Source organism: Myxocyprinus asiaticus, chromosome 4 (assembly GCF_019703515.2).
Source record: "Myxocyprinus asiaticus isolate MX2 ecotype Aquarium Trade chromosome 4, UBuf_Myxa_2, whole genome shotgun sequence".
Classification (NCBI taxonomy): domain Eukaryota; kingdom Metazoa; phylum Chordata; class Actinopteri; order Cypriniformes; family Catostomidae; genus Myxocyprinus; species Myxocyprinus asiaticus.
The window spans coordinates 17,883,987-17,904,389 of record NC_059347.1 but is presented as its reverse complement, the minus strand read 5'-3'; the positions used below and the strand labels follow the sequence as shown (position 1 = coordinate 17,904,389).

The 20,403-nt window shown below is 38.1% G+C and overlaps 1 protein-coding gene across 1 annotated transcript; it reads left to right on the top strand.

Annotated features, from left to right (window-relative positions):
- The first annotated feature begins 17 nt into the window (after positions 1 to 17).
- LOC127439706 (spermatogenesis-associated protein 22-like) lies at positions 18 to 19,931 on the top strand. Its single transcript, XM_051695969.1, has 7 exons — positions 18 to 80; positions 12,622 to 12,762; positions 13,035 to 13,167; positions 15,380 to 15,722; positions 17,145 to 17,250; positions 17,328 to 17,423; positions 19,644 to 19,931. Exons 1-7 carry the CDS (start codon positions 53 to 55, stop codon positions 19,835 to 19,837), a joined length of 1,041 nt encoding a protein of 346 aa, XP_051551929.1. The 5' UTR covers positions 18 to 52; the 3' UTR covers positions 19,838 to 19,931.
- Positions 19,932 to 20,403: the final 472 nt, after the last annotated feature.

Here is a 20,403-nt window from a genome sequence, read left to right as displayed (position 1 = left end):
CCATTTTTCTATGTAAACAAACGGCATGGCAGTGCAGCTCCTATCTACTTAAATGGGGGAAGACCGAAATCTGCAAAACGGTTGGTCAAGATTACGATCAGTGAACATATTTTAACCCAGCAGTGAAATCTGACAACACGGGTATTGTAAATTGTGCTGCTTTAACTTTTGTTACGTTAAAACGCAATTTTCTCGGCTTGTATAGCTAATGCGCATGCGCGTTCTCGAGTTGCTTGACAGGCGATGTCTTTATCTAAAAGGTGGTTGGCTATTTTACCTGTAAGGCCGGACATCCTTTTCTACTTTCATGACGCTTTTATCCATTGGAAATAGCTGTCCGAGAGCGTTCCAAAGATGGCCGCCGAGTGGACTAACTTGTCTTGAACGCGACTTTGGCCGCAGGGGTTGGTAGTTTCTGCTCTGTGTGGACCATGGAGCTATAAAATACCTAGAGAGAGCTACCCGTTAGCATCCCCATTCATCTCTATGACTGTGCTCAGCTAGCGCAGGGCTCCCAGAAAGCTAGCGAAAGGGAGGCTGCCGTCTTTGCTCATGGGCACTCAGTTCCGGGATCGAATGTTACGTGACTGATCACTCGTCAATAGGAATAGATAGGGAAAATATAAATCAATTTCACGCTTTTAAGAGCCCTTCAAAAACAATCCGTCACCGGATGTTGATGTGCTATAATGTAATGAAATAATTTCAATTGAAATGGTTCTTGGAATTTGTTTTATTTCGTCATAAAACACGGCTACCTTTGAATCGCTGTCTATGGGCCCTCCAAGACCTGTACGTCTCCGAAGTGATGAAACGTGCAGGTAGAATCATTCTGGACCCCACACACCCTGCCTACTGCCTCTTTTATTTTATTTATTTATTTTATTTTATTGCCAGAGCAAAGTATACAAAAATATACAATTTATACACAAAAATCCAGAGTGTACATTCAAATCTCAAATATTCTATACAAGTCTTCTTTGCTTTTTCATTACCAATGTTCTCTAAACAGGTGCTATATTCGTTAGTTTCCTGGAGGAAGTGAATAAAATTTGGCTTGGAACTTGACCATTTCTTTTTGTGTATGTGACATTTCCCCAAAATAATAAAAAGTTGTACAAGAAAAATACAATTCTTATTGTTATCTACATTTGAATAATACATACAGATGCCAAAATCGTTAAACCTGACTAACATATCAGTTTTATTTCTAATAAAGTTTTCCATATCCACCCAAAACATCTTTGTGTATACACAATTATAAAAAAAGATGGACAATAGACTCTTTTTCTAATGAACAAAAATTACAGGAATAATAAAAATCTAATTGAAACCTCTCTAGTACACTTTTAGCTGGATATATTCCATGTAAAAATTTTAAATGTGACCTTTTTCACTTTATTTTTTTACACAAAATTTTCCAAGTATTTTCCATGCTTTGCTCTAGTCTATATTTTTAAATGCAGAGGTCCATAATAAACATTTGTGAGTAGCTGTTTCATCTGTTATTATATTTCGAATATGTTGATTAGTACAATTATGTTTGAGAATGTCTATATCGCCTATAAACCTGCTGTCTTTTACATCTAACATCTCAGAGACATCACTTTCACAAGCTTTAACAAACTGCACAACTTGTTGAGTTATGGCATCAAACAAAACAGCATACTCTTTGGGGTGAACAGTTTACAGACCGTTCACCCCAAAGAGTGATAAAATGAGTACAAAAGAGAGTACTTAAGAGTACATAAATGATATTGTTTTAGTAAGACAATAAATTGTTGTCTAACTAAAACAATATCATTTTTGTACCATTTTTTGTAGAAGAGAGATTTTTATATTGAATACTTCTATTATTCCAGATAAAATATTTGTTTGGGGAAAAATTGTGTTTATACACCAACATCCAGGCCAACAATGCTTGTTTATGAAATGTAGCTAATTTCACAGGTAGTTTATCAATGTTAGAATCACATCACAACAAAAAGTCTATACCACCCATTTGATCAAAAATAAATTTTGGAAATGCGTGCCACATGTTGTTCTCTTCTTTCATAAATTTGATTAATGCCCACAATTAATGAACAATTAAACTGCCTCAGGATTCTCCCATAGTGCAATAATGTAAATATCTCATGTACATATGTAAATTCACATATTTAATTAAATAACTGTACATACCCCTACCTTGCACATACATTACCACTTGCATATGTACAGTTGAAGTCAGAAGGTTACATACATTTAGGTTGAAGTCATTAAAACTAATTTTTTAACCACTCCACAGATTTAATATTAGCCAACTATAGTTATGGCAAGTCATTTAGGACATCTACTTTGTGCATGACACGAGTAATTTTTCCAACAATTGTTTACAGACAGATTGTTTCACTTTTAATTGACTATATCACAATTCCAGTCGGTCAGAAGTTTACATACACGAAGTTAACTGTGCCTTTAAGCAGCTTGAAAAATTCCAGAAAAAAATGTCAAGCCTTTAGGCAATTAGCTTCTGATAGGTTATTTGGCTAATTGGAGTCAAACCTGTGGATGTATTTTAAAGTCTACCTTCAAACTCAGTGCCTCTTTGCTTGACATCATGGGAAAATCAAAATAAATCAGCCAAGAACTCAGAAAAATATTGTGGATCTCCACAAGTCTTGTTCATACTTGGGAGCAATTTACAAACACCTGAAAGTACCACGTTCATCTGTACAAACAATAGTATGCACCATGGGACCACATAGCCATCATACCGCTCAGGAAGGAGATGCATTCTGTCTCCTAGAGATGAACGTAGTTTTGTGTTAAAAGTGCAAATCAATTCCAGAACAACAGCAAAGGACCTTGTGAAGATGCTGGAGGAAACTGGTAGACAAGTACAGTGCATCCGGAAAGTATTCACAGCGCTTCACTTTTTCCACATTTTGTTATGTTACAGCCTTATTCCAAAATGGATTAAATTCATTATTTTCCTCAAAATTCTACAAACAAGACCCAATAATGACAACGTGAAAGAAGTTTGTTTGAAATCTTTGCACATTTATTAAAAAATAAATAAATAAAAAAATCACATGTACATAAGTATTCACATCCTTTGCTCAATACTTTGTTGAAGCACCTTTGGCACCAATTACAGCCTCAAGTCTTTTTGAGTATGATGCTACAAGCTTGGCACACATATTTTTAGGCAGTTTCTCCCATTCTTCTTTGCAGGAGCTCTCAAGCTCCATCAGGTTGGATGGGGAGCATCGGTGCACAGCCATTTTCAGATCTCTCCAGAGATGTTCAATCGGGATCAAGTCTGGGCTCTGGCTGGGCCACTCAAGGACATTCACAGAGTTGTCCCGTAGCCACTCCTTTGTTATCTTGGCTGTGTGCTTAGGGTTGTTGTCCTGTTGGATGATGAACCTTCGCCCCAGTCTGAGGTCCAGAGCACTCTGGAGCAGGTTTTCATCATGGATGTCTCTGTACATTGCTGCATTCATCTTTCCCTCGATCCGGACTAGTCTCCCAGTTCCTGCCGCTGAAAAACATCCCCACAGCATGATGCTGCCACCACCATGCTTCACTGTAGGGATGGTATTGGCCAGGTGATGAGCGGTGCCTGGTTTCCTCCAGACATGACGCTTGCCATTCAGGCCAAAGAGTTCAATCTTTGTTTCTCATGGTCCGAGAGTCCTTCAGGTGCCTTTTGGCAAACTCCAGGCGGGCTGTCATGTGCCTTTTACTGAGGAGTGGCTTCCGTCTGGCCACTCAACCATACAGGCCTGATTGGTGGAGTGCTGCAGAGATGGTTGTTCTTCTGGAAGGTTCTCCTCTCTCCACAGAGAAATGCTGGAGCTCTGTCAGAGTGACCATTGGGTTCTTGGTCACCTCCCTGACTAAGGCCCTTCTCCCCCGATCGCTCAGTTTGGCCAGGCGGCCAGCTCTAGGAAGAGTCCTGGTGGTTCCAAACTTCTTCCATTTATGGATGATGGAGGCCACTGTGCTCACTGGGACCTTCAATGCTGCAGACATTTTTCTGTACCCTTCCCCAGATCTGTGCCTCGATACAATCCTGTTTCGGAGGTCTACAGACAATTCCTTGGACTTCATGGCTTGGTTTGTGCTCTGACATGCACTGTTAACTGTGGGACCTTATATAGACAGGTGTGTGCCTTTTCAAATCATGTCCAATCAACTGAATTTACCACAGGTGGACTCCAATCAAGTTGTAGAAACATCTCAAGGATGATCAGTGGAAACAGGATGCACCTGAGCTCAATTTTGAGTGTCATGGCAAAGGCTGTGAATACTTATGTACATGTGATTTTTTTTCTTCGTTTTTTATTTGTAATAAATTTGCAAAGATTTCAAAAAACTTCTTTCACGTTGTCATTATGGGGTATTGTTTGTAGAATTTTGAGGAAAATAATGAATTTAATCCATTTTGGAATAAGGCTGTAACATAACAAAATGTGGAAAAAGTGAAGCGCTGTGAATACTTTCCGGATGCACTGTATAATTTGTACTTGTCCAACTAATTTTATCTCTGTATTAATTGCGTGAATGATTTTTTTGTGGAATGTCTCTGCGAAGGAGAAGGGTAGAGATGATGACCTTAGCACTGGGGTAGATCCTGGAAGCTGTTTTCACCACGTCGGTCAGAGCTTTAGCGACATCCACCCTTCTGATGCTGAGGTCGTTTGTCCTGGTGTGAGTATGATGTGAGAGGGTGCACCCAATACACCCTCTCTCAGCAGCTTCAGAGCAGAGCTGGTGGTGGAACACCAGAATTTCCTCACAGTCCTCCCTGGGAACAGCTGTCTCTGGTCGAGGTGGTTGTCATTGGAGTCACAGAGGATGACAATATTGTCCTTTCTCCTCAGTTCTCTGTTGGGTGGTGTTGTGGTAGGTGGATGGCTCTGCCTGCTGCTGCTGTCTTTCCTCTTTGGGTTCAGCGAACCCTGAGGGGTTGTAGAGGTGGAGGTGCTGTGAGTTTGTGTGCTGACTCAGTGCTGATGTTGTGCTGTTTTTTTTAATTTTGCAGTGTTCTTGTGTAGCTGGTTTCTCATCTCCTCCAGTTGTCTTTCTAGCTCCTGGCTGTGCTGTTCTCTTCTTTCTCTCTCTTTCTTTTTGCATGGTTTGGTATTAGTTTAATTTTTGTGAAAAAAGTGGGAGTTGTGTAAAAGGATAAGAGGATGGCGTTCCACGTGGAGACACCATCCATTTCTCTGCGCAATGGCTTTAGGTGTATGCCAGAGTATGGAGTGATGGTGGAGGATGTTCTAGTTGTGGTAGGAGAGAGGGTAGGCCATGAGAATATTTCCTCTGCTTCCAGAATGAATAAAGCCATAGTCATTTTTTTTAAACAACAACATCTTGTTAATCAAGTGATCGAAACTGGGCTTGTTATTAAAGATGAATTGGTGCAAGTCACACCACTACATAATCTAGTAAAGTAGTGATTTCAAACGTTCATCTCTGATGACATATTAGAGCGTGAATTATTGTGGTTTGGCAAGATTGCGAGTCCGTTCAGAGCGATTTTTCTGGGGTGTAAGAACCTGACATTGAAGCATGTTATGTCTTTTAGGAGACAGGTTTACATGTTTTTTTTTTGTGGGATTTTTCCCCTTTTTCTCCCAATTTGGAATGCCCATTCCCAATGCGCTCTAAGTCTTCGTGGTCGCATAGTGATTCGCCTCAGTCCGGGTGGCGGAGGACGAATCCCAGTTGCCTCCGCGTCTGAGACTGTCAACCCACGCATCTTATCACGTGGCTTGTTGAGCGCGTTGCCACGGAGACATAGCACGTGTGGAGGCTTCACGCCATCCACCGCGGCAACCACGCTCAATTCACCATGCGCCCCACCGAGAACAAACTACATTATAGCGACCACGAGGAGGTTACCCCATGTGACTCTACCCTCCCTAGCAACCGGGCCAATTTGGTTGCTTAGGAGACCTGGCTGGAGTCACTCAGCACGCCCTGGGAGTCGAGCTAGCGAACTCCAGGGGTGGTAGCCAGTGTATTTTACCACTGAGCTACCCAGGAATCACCAGATCGTACACTTAACGTCTCTTTTTGTATAAAACACGAAGGAGGATCATATATGATTTATGCGGCTATCGGGAATTTGTGGCGCTCTGAATGTGGTGATGTCGCCATAAACGGCAGGTGTGCCCGCATAAAGAGCGTGGACAGGAAAACATTGGCCCAGGGATAGAGGCTGATGCTCAGGCTACTTCTATACATACTAGTCAGGAGGAGACTTCAGGCCGCATGGAGGTGAGACACTCAGAGATTAATATGGATTTAAATGTAGCGGCAAATACTTTAGAGATACCAGTGGTAGTGGCAACAAGTTCAAATACTGATGTTGATGATAATGCTGTTAAAGGTAAAGAACATTTAGTGGTTGAACAGGACAATGAATTTGACGAGAATGTGTTGCCAAGTACTAGTGCTGATCAGTATGGATGTGATGCAGAGAAGAGTCGAACAGAATCACTGACAGCAGCAGAGGATGCTTTGTCAGATGAGTCTGCTTTTATGCAGGAAAGTTTGTAAAGTCAGTTACATTTCTTCAGAAGACTGTGGGGGTTGATCTTTTGAGCGAAAAGAAGCGGTTCCATCTAAAGAAGCACTTAACTGCAGTTAGAAAATATCGAAAAATAGAGAAAAAGAGAACGTAAAAAGTACTTCTGTAATTGACCTTCCATGCATCACATGGTGTCTTTTTCTTTAGTTCTATGTCTTTCTGTCTGTCTGCTCTTTCTTCCAGTTTTTTAAGGGTTGGCTCACTTAACATTAATGGTGGAAGGGATGAACATAAGCGTGCTCTGGTATCAGAAACAATAGAGCAAAAAACATGTAATGTTATTTTCCTTTAAGAAACGCATAGCGATTACAGTTAATGAAGTTGAGTGGGGAATTTGGTGGAAAGGGCAGTATGTACTTAGTCATAAAACAAATGTGAGCGCAGGGGTGGAAATCTTATTCTCTCCAGATATAAGAGTTAATGTTTTAAAAACAGAGGAACCTGTAAATGGTAGACTTGTCGTAGTGAAAGCTGATATTGAAGGAGTCCTTTTTTACTTTGTAAATGTATATGCACCTAATGTGGGGCATGAACGAGTTATCTTTTTCAGTATGTTAAGTGATGTTTTAAATCAGTGTTCTGATGGAAATATAATTATGGGAGGTGATTGGAATTGTACTGAAAATTTTACTATTGATCGCACCAATGAGGAACCTCATTTTCAGTCTTCATCTCAATTATCGAAAATAATTAAAGAAATCAATCTTTTAGATATGTGGTGGATTAAACATCCACAAGTGAGACAATATATTTGGATTAAAATGATGGATAACAGAGTTAGTACTGCTCGACTGGATAGGATATATGTGTCCAATCATTTTAGTAGTAGGATTATTGATTGTTTAATCATTCCAGTAGGGTTCACAGATCATCATTTGGTTTCTCTTGCTATAAGTATGTCCAAGTGTATAAAAAAGTCTTCTTATTGGCATTTTAACACTAAATTGCTTCAGGATATTAATTTTTGTAAACATTCTGAAACTTGTAAAGGCACTTTTGAAAATGTAAAACAGTGGGTGAAGGGAGCTCTTGTAAGGTCTCGGTTTGTCTCTGTTAATGACATGGATGCCCCTAGTGCATATTTTTTAAATTTAGAGCACAAAGTGGCACAACAGAAACAAATGGCATGTTTTCGCCTTCCTGATGGGAGGGTGACCAGTAATATTATGGAGATGAGGCGTCATGCAGTGACTTTTTATTCTAGTCTGTATGCTGCTGATCATTGTGATACTGATTGTGCCGAACAGCTAACTCAAGACTTGCCTCAAATAGACTCAGACTCTAAGACTGCCTTGGACACTGAGCTGTCTTTTCAAGAACTTACTGCTGCAATTGGTCAGCTTGGTATTGGACGATCTCCTGGGATTGATGGGTTGCCGTCTGAATTTTGACAAGCGATTCTGGAACTGTATTGGTGAAGATTTATATGAGGTTTTCTGTGAATGCAGAAAAGATGGTTATTTGCCTATATCCTGTCAATGTGCCGTTTTATCTTTATTACCAAAAAAGGGGGATTTATCTCGTTTTAAAAATTGGAGACCTGTTGCATTACTGACCACTGATTATAAAATTTTGTCTAAGTGTCTTGCTAACAGACTTAAAAAATATCTAAACTTAATTGTACAAAAAGATCAAACTTATTGTATTCCAGAGAGAACGATCATGGATAACTTGTTTTTAATTCGGGACATTTTAGACATTTGTAAAGGTTTTGAAATTAAAGTTGGTATAATTTCTTTAGATCAAGAAAAAGCCTTCGATCGGGTTGATCATTGTTATCTTTTGAATGATTTAAAAATGTTTGGTATTGGTGAATTTGTTTTAAAACCTGGTCAAATTGCTGTATACGGGTGCTGCTTGCATTGTGAAGGTGGGAGGTGGGTTAAGCCGGCCAATCCCAGTTTCAAGGGGCATCAGACATGGTTGTCCTTTATCAGGGCAATTATATAGCATTGCTATTGAGCCTCTTCTTTTTAATTTACATAAAAATTTGTGTGGTTTTATTGTTCCTGGGTTATCTCAGAGTTCAAGTATCACTATAAGTGCTTATGCTGATGATGTGACGGTGTTTGTCAATCATGAAAAAGATATTAAGGCCCTGGTTAATGCACTCAATGTGTATGAAAAAGCTTCATTGGCTAAAGTTAACTGGGACAAAAGTGAGGCTTTTTGGGCAGGACAGGTTTCTTTTGAAAACCTTCCACAGTTGCCAGGAGATCTTACATGGAAAATTTTAGGTATTTATTTTGGTTAAAGTGAGTTTCAAAAGTTAAATTGGGAGGGTTTAGAGGAAAGAGTGTGTACCCAATTGTCTTGCTGGAAATGGTTGCTACCCCAGTTGTCCTACAGGTGAAGAGTTTTGGTCGCTAATAATCTAGTGGCTTCTACTCTTTGGCATAAACTGAGTGTACTGCAGCCACCTACAGGACTAATTCAAAGTGTTCAAAGGAGGCTGGTGAACTTTATCTGGTCAGGACAACACTGGATTCGATCAGCCTCTTTGTATCTTCCAGTACAAGAAGGGGGGCAGGGCCTGGTGGATATCAAGTCTAGGATAATGACTTTTCGGCTACAAACAGCCCAAAGACTATTGTACAATAAAAACTCTGCCTGGATGGACACTGCAACAACTGTTTTAAGGATGGCAGGTGGAATTAATTTTGATAAACATTTGTTTTTAATGCAGCTGAAAGAGACTGAAATGGTGGATCTTCCCCCCTTTTATAGATCTGTGCTTGAGGCCTGGAAGGTTTTTGTTGTATCAAGACCATCTAATACACCTGCTGGGTCTTGGTTATTAAAGGAGCCACTGTTTTTGAACTCCTTTTTACCTTCAAGACTGTTGTCCTCTGAAAATGTGCGAGCACTACTGTTAGCATTTTAATGCATTTTTTATCTGGCACTGCAAAATTGGTCATTTGGAAGACAAGAAAAAACAGAGTGTTCGGGCAAGGGGCAATAAGCGTTGTGCCTATGTTTTTAGGTTTTGTAGCTTCTCGATTGAGGGTGGAGTATGCATACTACAAGTTGGTGGAATCTCTGCCAAAGTTTATAGAGTTATGGGGACTAAATTAAGTATTATGTACACTGTATGACAATGAATTGGTTTTGATGTTTAAAAAAAAAAAGTGTAATTGTTTTTTTTTTTATTTTTTTGTTTATGTAAATAATTTGTAAACCTTTTGTAATAATAGTAAGTATTTTGTAATAATAAAGGTGAACTTAAAATTCAAATTCTCTCTCTCTCTCTCTCTCTCTCTCTCTCTCTCTCTCTCTCTCAATTCAATTACAATTTCAATTTAAAGTACTTTATTATCATGATTGTGTTTACCAAATTGTGATTGCCAAAGCATTAATACACAAAACAGATAATGATAAGACAAATAATAATAATAAAACAGTAACAAATAACAATAAATATAGAATTAAAATAAGGTGCCAGGTAATTAATAAAACAAATTAAAAACGATATTAACAATATACACTATATAAAATAAAATAAGCATTTAACAAGACATTATGAACATAAAAAAATAAAAGAAATACTGTGACTGAAGTACATAAAGGCAGTGATTGGTTTCTGAGGGTGTGCAGCTCAAAAATGAATTTAGCTGCAACTGATGCATGATTGTCCTCCCAGAGTAACACCTGCATTTGATCTGTTTCTGCTGAACTGGAAAACTGTGCCATGAGGTTTGAGAGTTTGTCAAAGTATTTCTCTCTCACATCTGTAAATTTCTCACAGGAAGGAGAAAGTGTGTCTCTGTCTCGACCTCACCAATGTCACAGTGAGCACAGACTTGTTCTTCCTTTGGAAGCCATGCTTATCTGTATCTTCCTTTTTCTATGGCCAGACTGTGATCACTGAGCCTGTATTTGGTGAGGATCTGTCTCTGTTTGGATCTCTTACAGTGTGGAGATATTCTGTTAGATTATACTTTCTGTTTAGGGTCCAGTAAGATTCCAATTTGCTTTGTTTTTTACTTTCATTTTCCCAGTGGTACAAATAAGAATTTTTGCTTTCTTTTATGATTTGGTTTATTCTGATTTGGTTTTGTTCAGCAGTGCTGGTCTGAAACTGGTGTTTTTTTAGTTGTTAGAGGGTTTGTCAGTTTCAGAGCCAGCTGACAAATGGGACTGGTTTTAAGCTTTAACTCTTGGGTTTTAAGGGCTTCATTTTGCAATAGCATAGAATGCTCTTCTAGCTTTCTCTTTTAGTGCATTCTCTGCCAGACCAAAACCCCCTGAAGCACTGATTTGTAGACCGAGGGGTAGTCATAGTGTAGGGTGTGTTCTATTGCAGTTTTCCCCAGAGTGAATGTCTCTCTCTCTTTCTTTCTCTCTCTCTCTCTCTCTCTCTCTCTCTCTCAATTCAATTCAAAGAGCTTTATTGGCATGACAAAAACATTTTGTATTGCCAAAGCAATTACATAGAAAAACAGAACAGGAACTGAACAAAGACTAGAACATGAAAACAATAATAACTATAAAGAAATAACAATTCAGCATTAATGCAACATTATATAGGGTCGGTAACAGGGCTAGGGGATTGGGGTCAGGGGTCATCAACACATTCATGTATTATTATTATTTTTTAGTTCTGGTTGTCCCTCAGGTTTCTACAGGATACTACAAATGTTGCAGCTATATTTGCACATTCTTCTTTTTCACCTAGAAAAAAAAAATGTTGTGTCGGAGTACATTCATTGAAATCTGGGCATATATTAATTCTGTGGTAATATTTGTTTCTAATTGGTTGGTATATTGGGCATTCCGTGAGGAAGTGCAGCTCTGTCTCAATCACTCTCAGGTTGCATTGGGAGCACAGTCTGTCCTCGCGGGGCAGCCAGGTCTGTCTGCGTCGGCCCGTCTCTATAGCCAGACTGTGCTCACTGAGTCTGTACATCGTCAGTGCTTTTCTTAACTTTCTGTCAGTCACCATGGTCAGATAGTTTGCCATGGTGTACTCTCGATTTAGTGCCGAATAACATTCCAATTTGTGTTGATTTTTAATGGTGTTTGTCCAATGCGTTATGTATTTTTCCTTTTCTTTGTGTATAATTTGGTTAGGCCGAATGTTTGTGAGTGTGTGATTATCCTGAGACTGGCCGATCTCCTCAGGTGGGACTTCAGTCAGTCTCAGGACAAGCTGATATAGGGGACTCCTCACTAAGCTCAGATCTTGGTACTTAAGGGCTTTATAATGGTATGTGTTGAGGTCACTTGTTTTTAGGTGCTTCCAGAATTTGATGGCTCTTTTTTGAATGTTCAAAAAGAGAGGGTATTGGCCTAATTCTACCCTGTATCCATTATTTGGGGCTTTTCTTTGGACATAAATGATTCTTTTACAAAATTCCACATGCAGAGTTTCAGTGGGATGTTTTTCCCAATTTAAATAGTCTAATTTTACAGGTGGACCCCACACCTCACTGCCATATAATGCAATTGGTTCGATGACTGATTTGAATATTTTGAGCCAGATCCTAATTGGAATATCAATTTTAATAGATTTTTTTAATGGCATAAAACACCCTTTGTGCTTTCTCTTTGAGTTCATTCACAGCCAAAGCAAAATTACCTGTAGAACTGATTTTTAGGCTGAGGTAAGTGTATGTTTTTGTAATTTCAGTGTTTCTGCATGATTTCTTTCTCTCTCTCTCTCTCTCTCTCTCTCTCTCTCTCTCTCTCTCTCTCTCTCTCTCTCTCTTTACGAGCTATAAAGGTACAAATTATTTGTATTATCTTTCACTTTCCCATAATATTGTTACATTCCTTTGTAGTAAACATCAGCCAGTTAAAAGAGTGAGTGAGGAGTGAATTTGTCAAGATGAGCAGACCACTACATCTCACTTGAATACTTATGGTACTTACACTCCCATTTTTGGGGTTTCTGCCTGTATCTAAAGTTGTGTGTTCAGTCAGTATAGTTGAAAACTGCTTATCTGTAAAACACAACACTTGCTGCAGTTAAGCTGTTATTCAGTTTTCTGGAGCTTAAAATCAAAGCAGAGTTCTGTATTTTTATTCTTCTGTAGGCTGTCTTTCCGCTCCTCTGTTTAATCAAAGGAAGAGAAACAGGCTGCCTTTGACGTCTAATCCCTCTGAGAGTGATCTCTTTTCTGACAATCACTACAATGAGATACAAACCTTCTCCTTATCCTCCTCTGGTCCACCTGGTATGTGCTTCCTTTGCATCAGTCTCATATCTAATGATGAATAAATTACTTGATGCTAAAAGATGTTTTTTTTTCTTCTTTTTTTTCTTCTGATGCACCAAAGAACATTAGGTAATACACTGTAAAAATGTATTTTGTCCGAGTTTAATGGGTCAGATAAGGTAGAAGGTAATGGCACATTTTCACTTTATGAAGTGTACAGAACACAGTCAATAGACAGATTGTTTATCATATTTACCAATCTTATGTGTTTCTTTTTGGTTTATCCTTAGGTCAGAGTGATCTGTGGAACCAGCGACCCTATCTTTCTTCACAGCAAGCCAAAATTAGACCTGCTGCTTCACCGGTTGTAGAAGGACAAGGATACGCACCTTTACCTCACCCAAAAAAGCCTGCATATGCCTGGTACTAAATCCTATATGAAACAAGACCACATAACCAGAAAGGTCTTGAAAAGCTGTTGTTTGCCAATCTGTGCTGCAATTTACAAGCACAGGACCGTTTGATTAATTGTTTTTGGAATCATTGCCTCACATACTGTAGTTTAAAATTTTATAGCAAGCACAAAGGGGAATCTTTGTCATAGGAATTCTTTAACAAAACTTTCTGTCACTATGTATTCAAGAAAGAAAGTTATTAGGTTTGAACAACATGAGGGTGAGTAACAAAGACAGATTTGTGGGTGAATTAGTTAATTAAATAGCCAAATAATTTTGGAACACTGTGAAAATGTGGCAAAAAAAAAAAAAAAAAAAGTAAAAACTATTTATAGGCAACCCTAAAGGTGCACTCAGTAAGTTTTCGCTAATTAAAATGTTTTGCACATCAAAACCAAATATGGTTTATTGCCAAATATGCTTACACATACAAGGAATTTGTCTTGGCGACAGAAGCTTCCAGTGCACAAACAATACAACAACAAGACAGAGATAATAAAAAAATAGAATAAAAATAAAAAGCAAATATAAAATATAAGTATACATAGAAATACAAATATATATACTGTATGTATATACAGTATGTATATATATATATATATATATATATATATATATATATATATATATACAGGGTTGGGGGGGTTACTTTTGAAATGTATTCCACTACAGATTACAGAATACTTGCTGTAAAATGTAATTTGTAATGTATTCCGTTAGATTACTCAAGGTCAGTAATGTATTCTAAATACTTTCGCTCCCTAAAAACTCCCACAATACACCGTAAAAACCAGGGAGCATCGTTGCTCACTGTTCCCTTACCAGAAACGTCGTCATGTCTTCTGAAGTCTCTCAAGTCGAAAGAATAGTCCAAGCCTTATGTTCTCTTTACTAGAGATATTGTTTGTAATGTCTTTCATTCATAATTACCATGAAAGTTAAACATTCTTTTAAATATTTGAGTTGTTAAAAGAAGGTTTAAAATACACTCCTATATATTTTTATTTCTTTATTTATGCCATTTATTTGTTATAATAACACTGTACTTTGAATATCTTAAACGAAAATGAACGATAGTGTCCATTTATACAGCGATGTTGTTGATTAATAACAGCTGCACTTCAATGCACAAGCTCGTTAACGTGTCACAGGTGATTGAGTCATAAGTGTCCCAATGTTCAGTGGCTGAACATCCTTGCCAGTGCCTGAATTCATGTTCACGATATACTGTTTCACAACATAGGGAGCTAGGCAGCTGATTGAGACACAGGGTGTATCATGCAGTTGACTGTGTTACACTAATAATGACAATAATAATAACATGTTTTCTTCATATAGCGCTTTCAGCAAATGGTCAAAGATAACTGTAAATGTAAACAAAATAAGCAAACCAAACAATAAATCAGCAAACACAATATACTTACAGTACAACAAACAGCAATGGCGTCCAAGTCAACAGTATAGTCCAGAGTGATGGTATGGTATTGATCAGCAGGAGCGTGATCCTCCAGACAATGGACATAGAATGAGTGCAAGTGGAAAGATGAATTGTCCAAACAAGAGGTCCCTTATGAAGTCATGAAAGAAACCGTTACGACCTGTAGCTCTCACGCCACAGATCACGGATGAACGCTGCAACATCAAGCGCGAGCACACAGAGGTCACAGCCGGCAGAGAGTTTGCAGGTCGCGGCAGTTCAGTCACAACAACAACATGCAAAACTTTGCTTAGATTTAATCCAAGAATGTCCAATATACGGATGTGTTTATAGTGTGAAATGGAGAAAAACACAGACTAAAAGTAACAAAACAAAAGATTAACAAACATCTTTGTGTAGAGCGGCAGCAGTTAGTAAACAAACTTTGTGCATCCAAGATGATAGGTGTCAGTAAAAAGTCCAAAGCCACTGGTACTACTGGGATGAATTAGAGCCACCTAAAATTGACTGAGTGCACCTTTAAGGATATACTGTATTTCTACCTAACCTGAACTTTATTACTTATTAAATCACCTTCAACAGTGTAACATAATGTCATAAACTTGATTCAGTCTAAAAATATTTTTGAGTAGAATAAAACTAGTTCATTTATACTGTGTTACCACATGAACACATTTTAGGTTACCCAACAAAACATTTCTACAGCGTATTTTGTGTGTATTTGTCACCATTTGACTTCCAGGTCACAGACAGTTCAGCAAAGGCCTCCAGTGAGGCGTGATTCCATGGCAACAACTGGATCCTATGTTCATGGTGGCTTTCCAAGTAGCAGCTCAACCTCACTTGGCCAGACCAGATGGTCTAGTGGCTTCCAGAACCAGAATCGACAGTCATTTAACAGGCCAACAAGTTCCTTCAGAATGCCTTACTGTCCTCAGCAGTGTTCCCCTGCAGCAGTAAGCACTAGCAGCCCTGGAGATCAGAGTCGCAGCACAAAGTGGAACTTCAGATCTACCAGACAATCAGACAGTGGAATGCGGGCAAAACAAAACACCTCAAGTGAGCGGATCACCACTCAGCAGCTGGTGAGCAGATCTGTGCCTATAATCCGGTTTTCCCTATTGAACATAACCAAGGTAAATGGGATAGTTCACCTAAAAATGAAAACCATAAAGCTGCTCTTTCCAAACAATTTAAGCAGACAATGAGCAGAGGGCAGACTTAAATTGCGGTCTGTTTCTCACACAGAGCTATTGTATGACTTGTAGCTTAAGACATATGGACTACTATTATTGTAGGGGAGAACAGGGGCATTTGTATTTTATTTATTAAATTTTTTCTTCATAACTTCATAACATACATTTCCCTCAGAACTCCTTGAAAGATGCTGACTACCACATCTGGAGTCACAAGTTTGAATCCAGGGTGTGCTGAGTGACTCCAATCAAGCTTCCTAAGCAACCAATTGGCCCGGTTGCTAGGGTGGGTAGAGTCACACTGGGGTATCCTCCTCATGGTCGCTATAATGTGGTTCTCGCTCTCGGTGGGGCACATGGTGAGTTGTGCGTAGGATGCTGCGGAGAACAGCATGAAGCCCCCACACGTGCAAGGTCTCCGCGGTAACGCACTCAACAAGCCACATGATAAGATGCGCGGATTGACAGTCTCAGATGTGGAGGCAACTGAGATTCATCCTCTGCCACCCTGATTGAGGTGAGTCACTACGCCACCATGAGGACCTAGAGCGCATTGGGAACTGGGCATTAAAATGTCCCTCAGAACTCTACCAAAAAATCTACCAGCCATCTTTTGGTATAAAAAACATATCTATGTGCTAACTATAATAGTAAATTTACTTTTATATTTCAAAATCAGTGAATTGTTGAAAATTTCTCATGAAGTGAAACAATTGCTGTTATTTTCCACAGGCAGAGAGAGAAAATGTTATAGAGCATGCACTGTGAAAACTGTTTTTTCATGTTACATTTATTCTATTCAAAAATGTTACATGCACCTGTTCGATTTCAGTTAGAATAAAATGTAATTGTGATTTTTGCGAAGTTATACTAACAGACCTAAATAATGTGATTGTAGCTTGGCTTTTTCCAGCATGTACAGTATGTGCGTTAATCGGACCACAATTGGCCTCAGCGTTGCTCCGCATATATAATGTTACAAATCAGTATTATAATGGTATTTATTTGTCCTTTTTGGAGCACGACATTCCCTAGTCACCGTCTACTTTCGTTATATGGAAAATTGCTTGGATATTTGGCTTAACATCTTTTGTGTTCCACGGAAGAAAATAAAATTGTACAAGACAACTTTGAGTGCTATATGAGGGTAAGTAAATAATTGCTGAAGTTTTAATTTGGTGAACTAACTCTTTAAGAAGCACACACACAATGTACTGCATTTTTTGTTATCCGCTTCCTAATAAGCAGTCATAATTATTTCTGTTAATAATAAGCTAACATGTCTGATTTAATTTCCCTTCTGTTGGAAAGAAACCACCACATGAGACGTCCATGCATGTCCTTACTACTGTTATTGAAGGCATGAAGCACTGGAACCAGTACAAGAACAGATTGCCGATTATATTTGAGGTCTTTGGTGAGTAGACTGTATCACACAGATGAGGTGCCCTCTCTTTGAATTGTCATTTCTAACAGTACTGTCTCTACTCACAGCCACACTTGACTCTGCAGTTACAGTGGGAGAGCACGGAGCAAAGACATTTTCCATGAGGGATGGTAAACATGTGGTCCAGTGTCTCTACTCTGAAAGTGTGAGTTGGGGAATATCGTTGTGATGCTATTTCCTTGTTCACTCGACATGGAATCAAAATTTACCCTCTTAACACACATTCCTGTACACTGTTCTTCAGGTAATACTATTAGTAGATTAAAAAGACAAAACAACAATAACTACAACAACAAAATGTCCACCTCTTCCACCTGACGTCATTTACAGCCTTGCAGGCTATTGATCAATGACATGTTTAAATGCATGTTCTAAAACCGATGGTAACACTTTATTTTAAGGGTCCACAATAATGCACTAGTTAAGCATAAATAAGGCAGTAATTAATAATGAATTGAATGTTTAGTAAGGCTATATTAGCCATAATTTACAACTTATTAAATGCCGCAAGACCACACAATAATGTACTAGTTAAGTATGAACCAGGCAGTAATGAATAATTAACGGAATGCTTAGTAAGATGATCTAAGCCATCATTTACAACTTATTAAATATCCTATTATCCTGTTTCTGTATGGAAAGTCTTGTAGTTAATGCTCTATTTCTGAGACCCATCAAATATCAAGTTTACAAACCAATATTAAGCCAGTAATTCATGCTAATTAGTACTGGCTGTACAAAGATGTTACTTATTAATTGCTAATTTCTTGTAATAAAGACAATTTGACCCCATGGTCTAAAGTGAAAATTTTACCTGCTGAAATTATTGCTTTGTTTTGCATTTATTAGGTGGTATTCAAGTATTTTACACAGTTGTTATGATGAATTGCTAAAATATTAAAATGAAAACAATGTGGCTTACAGTTCTAAAGTCAAACATTTACATAATACAATATTAATATATTTATACAAATTCTGCAGTCATCAAGCATTTATTTATTTTTTGTTTGCCGTGGGACAGAGTTTTTAGAATATACAATAAATAAATAAATCACAAAAGCAGCATTAATAAAAGTAATCAGTTTTAGTTGTGTGCTATAATCCACATCTTCAGGTAACGCCTTTTGAGGAATAGACTCAAATTCAAGCTTTTTATTCAACGATCTCCTTCTTCATCAGCCGTAACACCCGTTACAGCTGTCATCCCGCATTGATTTCAGATTCAAAAAATGACGCCTCAAGAAGTGTTACGATAAATTTTATGGCAGTGATGCTGAATGCGGTGGAGACATCATGGATATCAAATGTGAGGGTGAGTTAGACAAACTGCAGGCTAATGTCTTTTTACTTGATCTACCACAGCATATTTTGCACTGCCATCTATGTCTCTTTCTGTGTATTTATGAATGTGGTCTACAAAAAGGGTAATAAAATGAGTTCTTTACAATTTCCTGTAATGATTATTATACAACTCTTCATTTGAATACAAGAACAGTGTGTAGTTGTGCTGGACTTGTGTTAAATTGTTTAATCCAAGAGGCCTTGATTTACCTGTTGCACACTTTAAAAACAGGATTTGATTTTAAAACAGAATATTTTAATCTATAGTAAGGGAAGGGTAGCACAAAACACTTTGAAAGCAAAAAGAAGAAAGGGCCAATGAGATTAATTTACTTTTCTGTAACATAATTATTTATTTTGCTTTTTTTTTTTTTTTTACCTTTATGAACTTTTTGTGTTTTGGTTGGAGCAAAATGAAAGTTTACTATAAACAAACGTTTTAACACAGAAGTAAGCTCAGGAGAAATTCAGTTCAAAAACAACATGTATTGTGATACGTATTGTATCGTGGCCTCTGTATCTTCACCTTTAACTTTTTATTTGCAACTTGACTTAGAAAGAAAGTATCCGTTCAGCAAGTAAAAATCATCAGACAAATGTTTAAGCTCTTCTTATACTAATGTTACTGTTATAAACGTTCCCTTTTAGTGCTCTCAAATCTAATGTTATGCACATACTCCCCTGCATTGCTGTTGGTGGTAATAATTCTCCAAAATTGCCATTTAACATGTTTATAAAATGATTAAGAAGCAGACCTGCCCACATTCCTCTAGTTGGCTTTGATCAGCGATGACAAACATTAAAGACTGGAGATGCTCTCTCTGGGTTATGTCTTGCACCCACTTCCTTCCCACTTTTCAGAACATTTTCTGCTTTACTCTTCCAATGGATTAGTCAGAATTTTATTTTTATTTTTATATCCCCCACAAACTGCACATTGTTTTGTGATGTTGGAGCAGTGGTGGAGTCAATGTAAGCATGTCAATTCAGAGAGATTAAGTGATTGCGCATCTGTCCTGTAGGTGTCCAGACACTGTCCAGACTGATCAGGGGTCAGGTGCATTGCTGCATTGGGAACTTTGACAGGGATAAGGACACAATGATGTGTGTGTCAGTCCGAGCTGCCTCACTGTCTGAGCAAAGGAATGCCCAGGAGGCTGTTAAAGCATCAGACGTGGAGATGAGGAATGTGGTTCTGATGTTCACTGAAATCTGATGTGGATGGAACAAGTAGCAGGAGAAAGAGGAAACTAGAGCAGATTCGTCTGGTTTTGTCTTAGTTATGAATGAGTTCAGAGATGGCTTATAAAACAGACACTGAATGTAAAGCCGAAACTTTAGATTCCATTGTAGTTATAAGTTATGGTAATTCATATGTCTTTGTTAATTGGAACATTAAAGAACAATTTGTTTTCAAATTATTACAAACTTTGATTTTTTTTGTAAGCTTTATTAGTGTCGTCATTTAAAAGACGTAAATTAGCAGTTTATGAAATGTTTGTTACAAAGAAGAAACACATAACAGCAATTTTTGAGATTCAAAGGTTAAACAAACACAATGATGAGGTAACATCTAAAAATATATCTTTCAAAAGGAAACCAACTATCTGCATAATGCCATGTTACAGAATTTTTTACAACCAAAACATCACAGTGGGGAAACCCACAGCACTAATCTACAAGTTAAAAGTTCTACCAGTGGTCAGACTTCACATACATAAATAGACAAAACTCAAGAATGCAAGTTGTCATCACCATCAAGGCAATCCGAGGACACAGCCA

What these genes read in the sequence shown, in the direction of transcription:
- LOC127439706 (XM_051695969.1), top strand. Translation starts at nt 53, where the DNA reads ATGGGGGAAGACCGAAATCTGCAAAACG. An exon ending in AAAAAGCCTGCATATGCCTG is followed by an intron (nt 13,168 to 15,379) that starts GTACTAAATCCT and finishes TTTGACTTCCAG; the next exon opens with GTCACAGACAGTTCAGCAAA. An exon ending in GGATCACCACTCAGCAGCTG is followed by an intron (nt 15,723 to 17,144) that starts GTGAGCAGATCT and finishes TCTGTTGGAAAG; the next exon opens with AAACCACCACATGAGACGTC.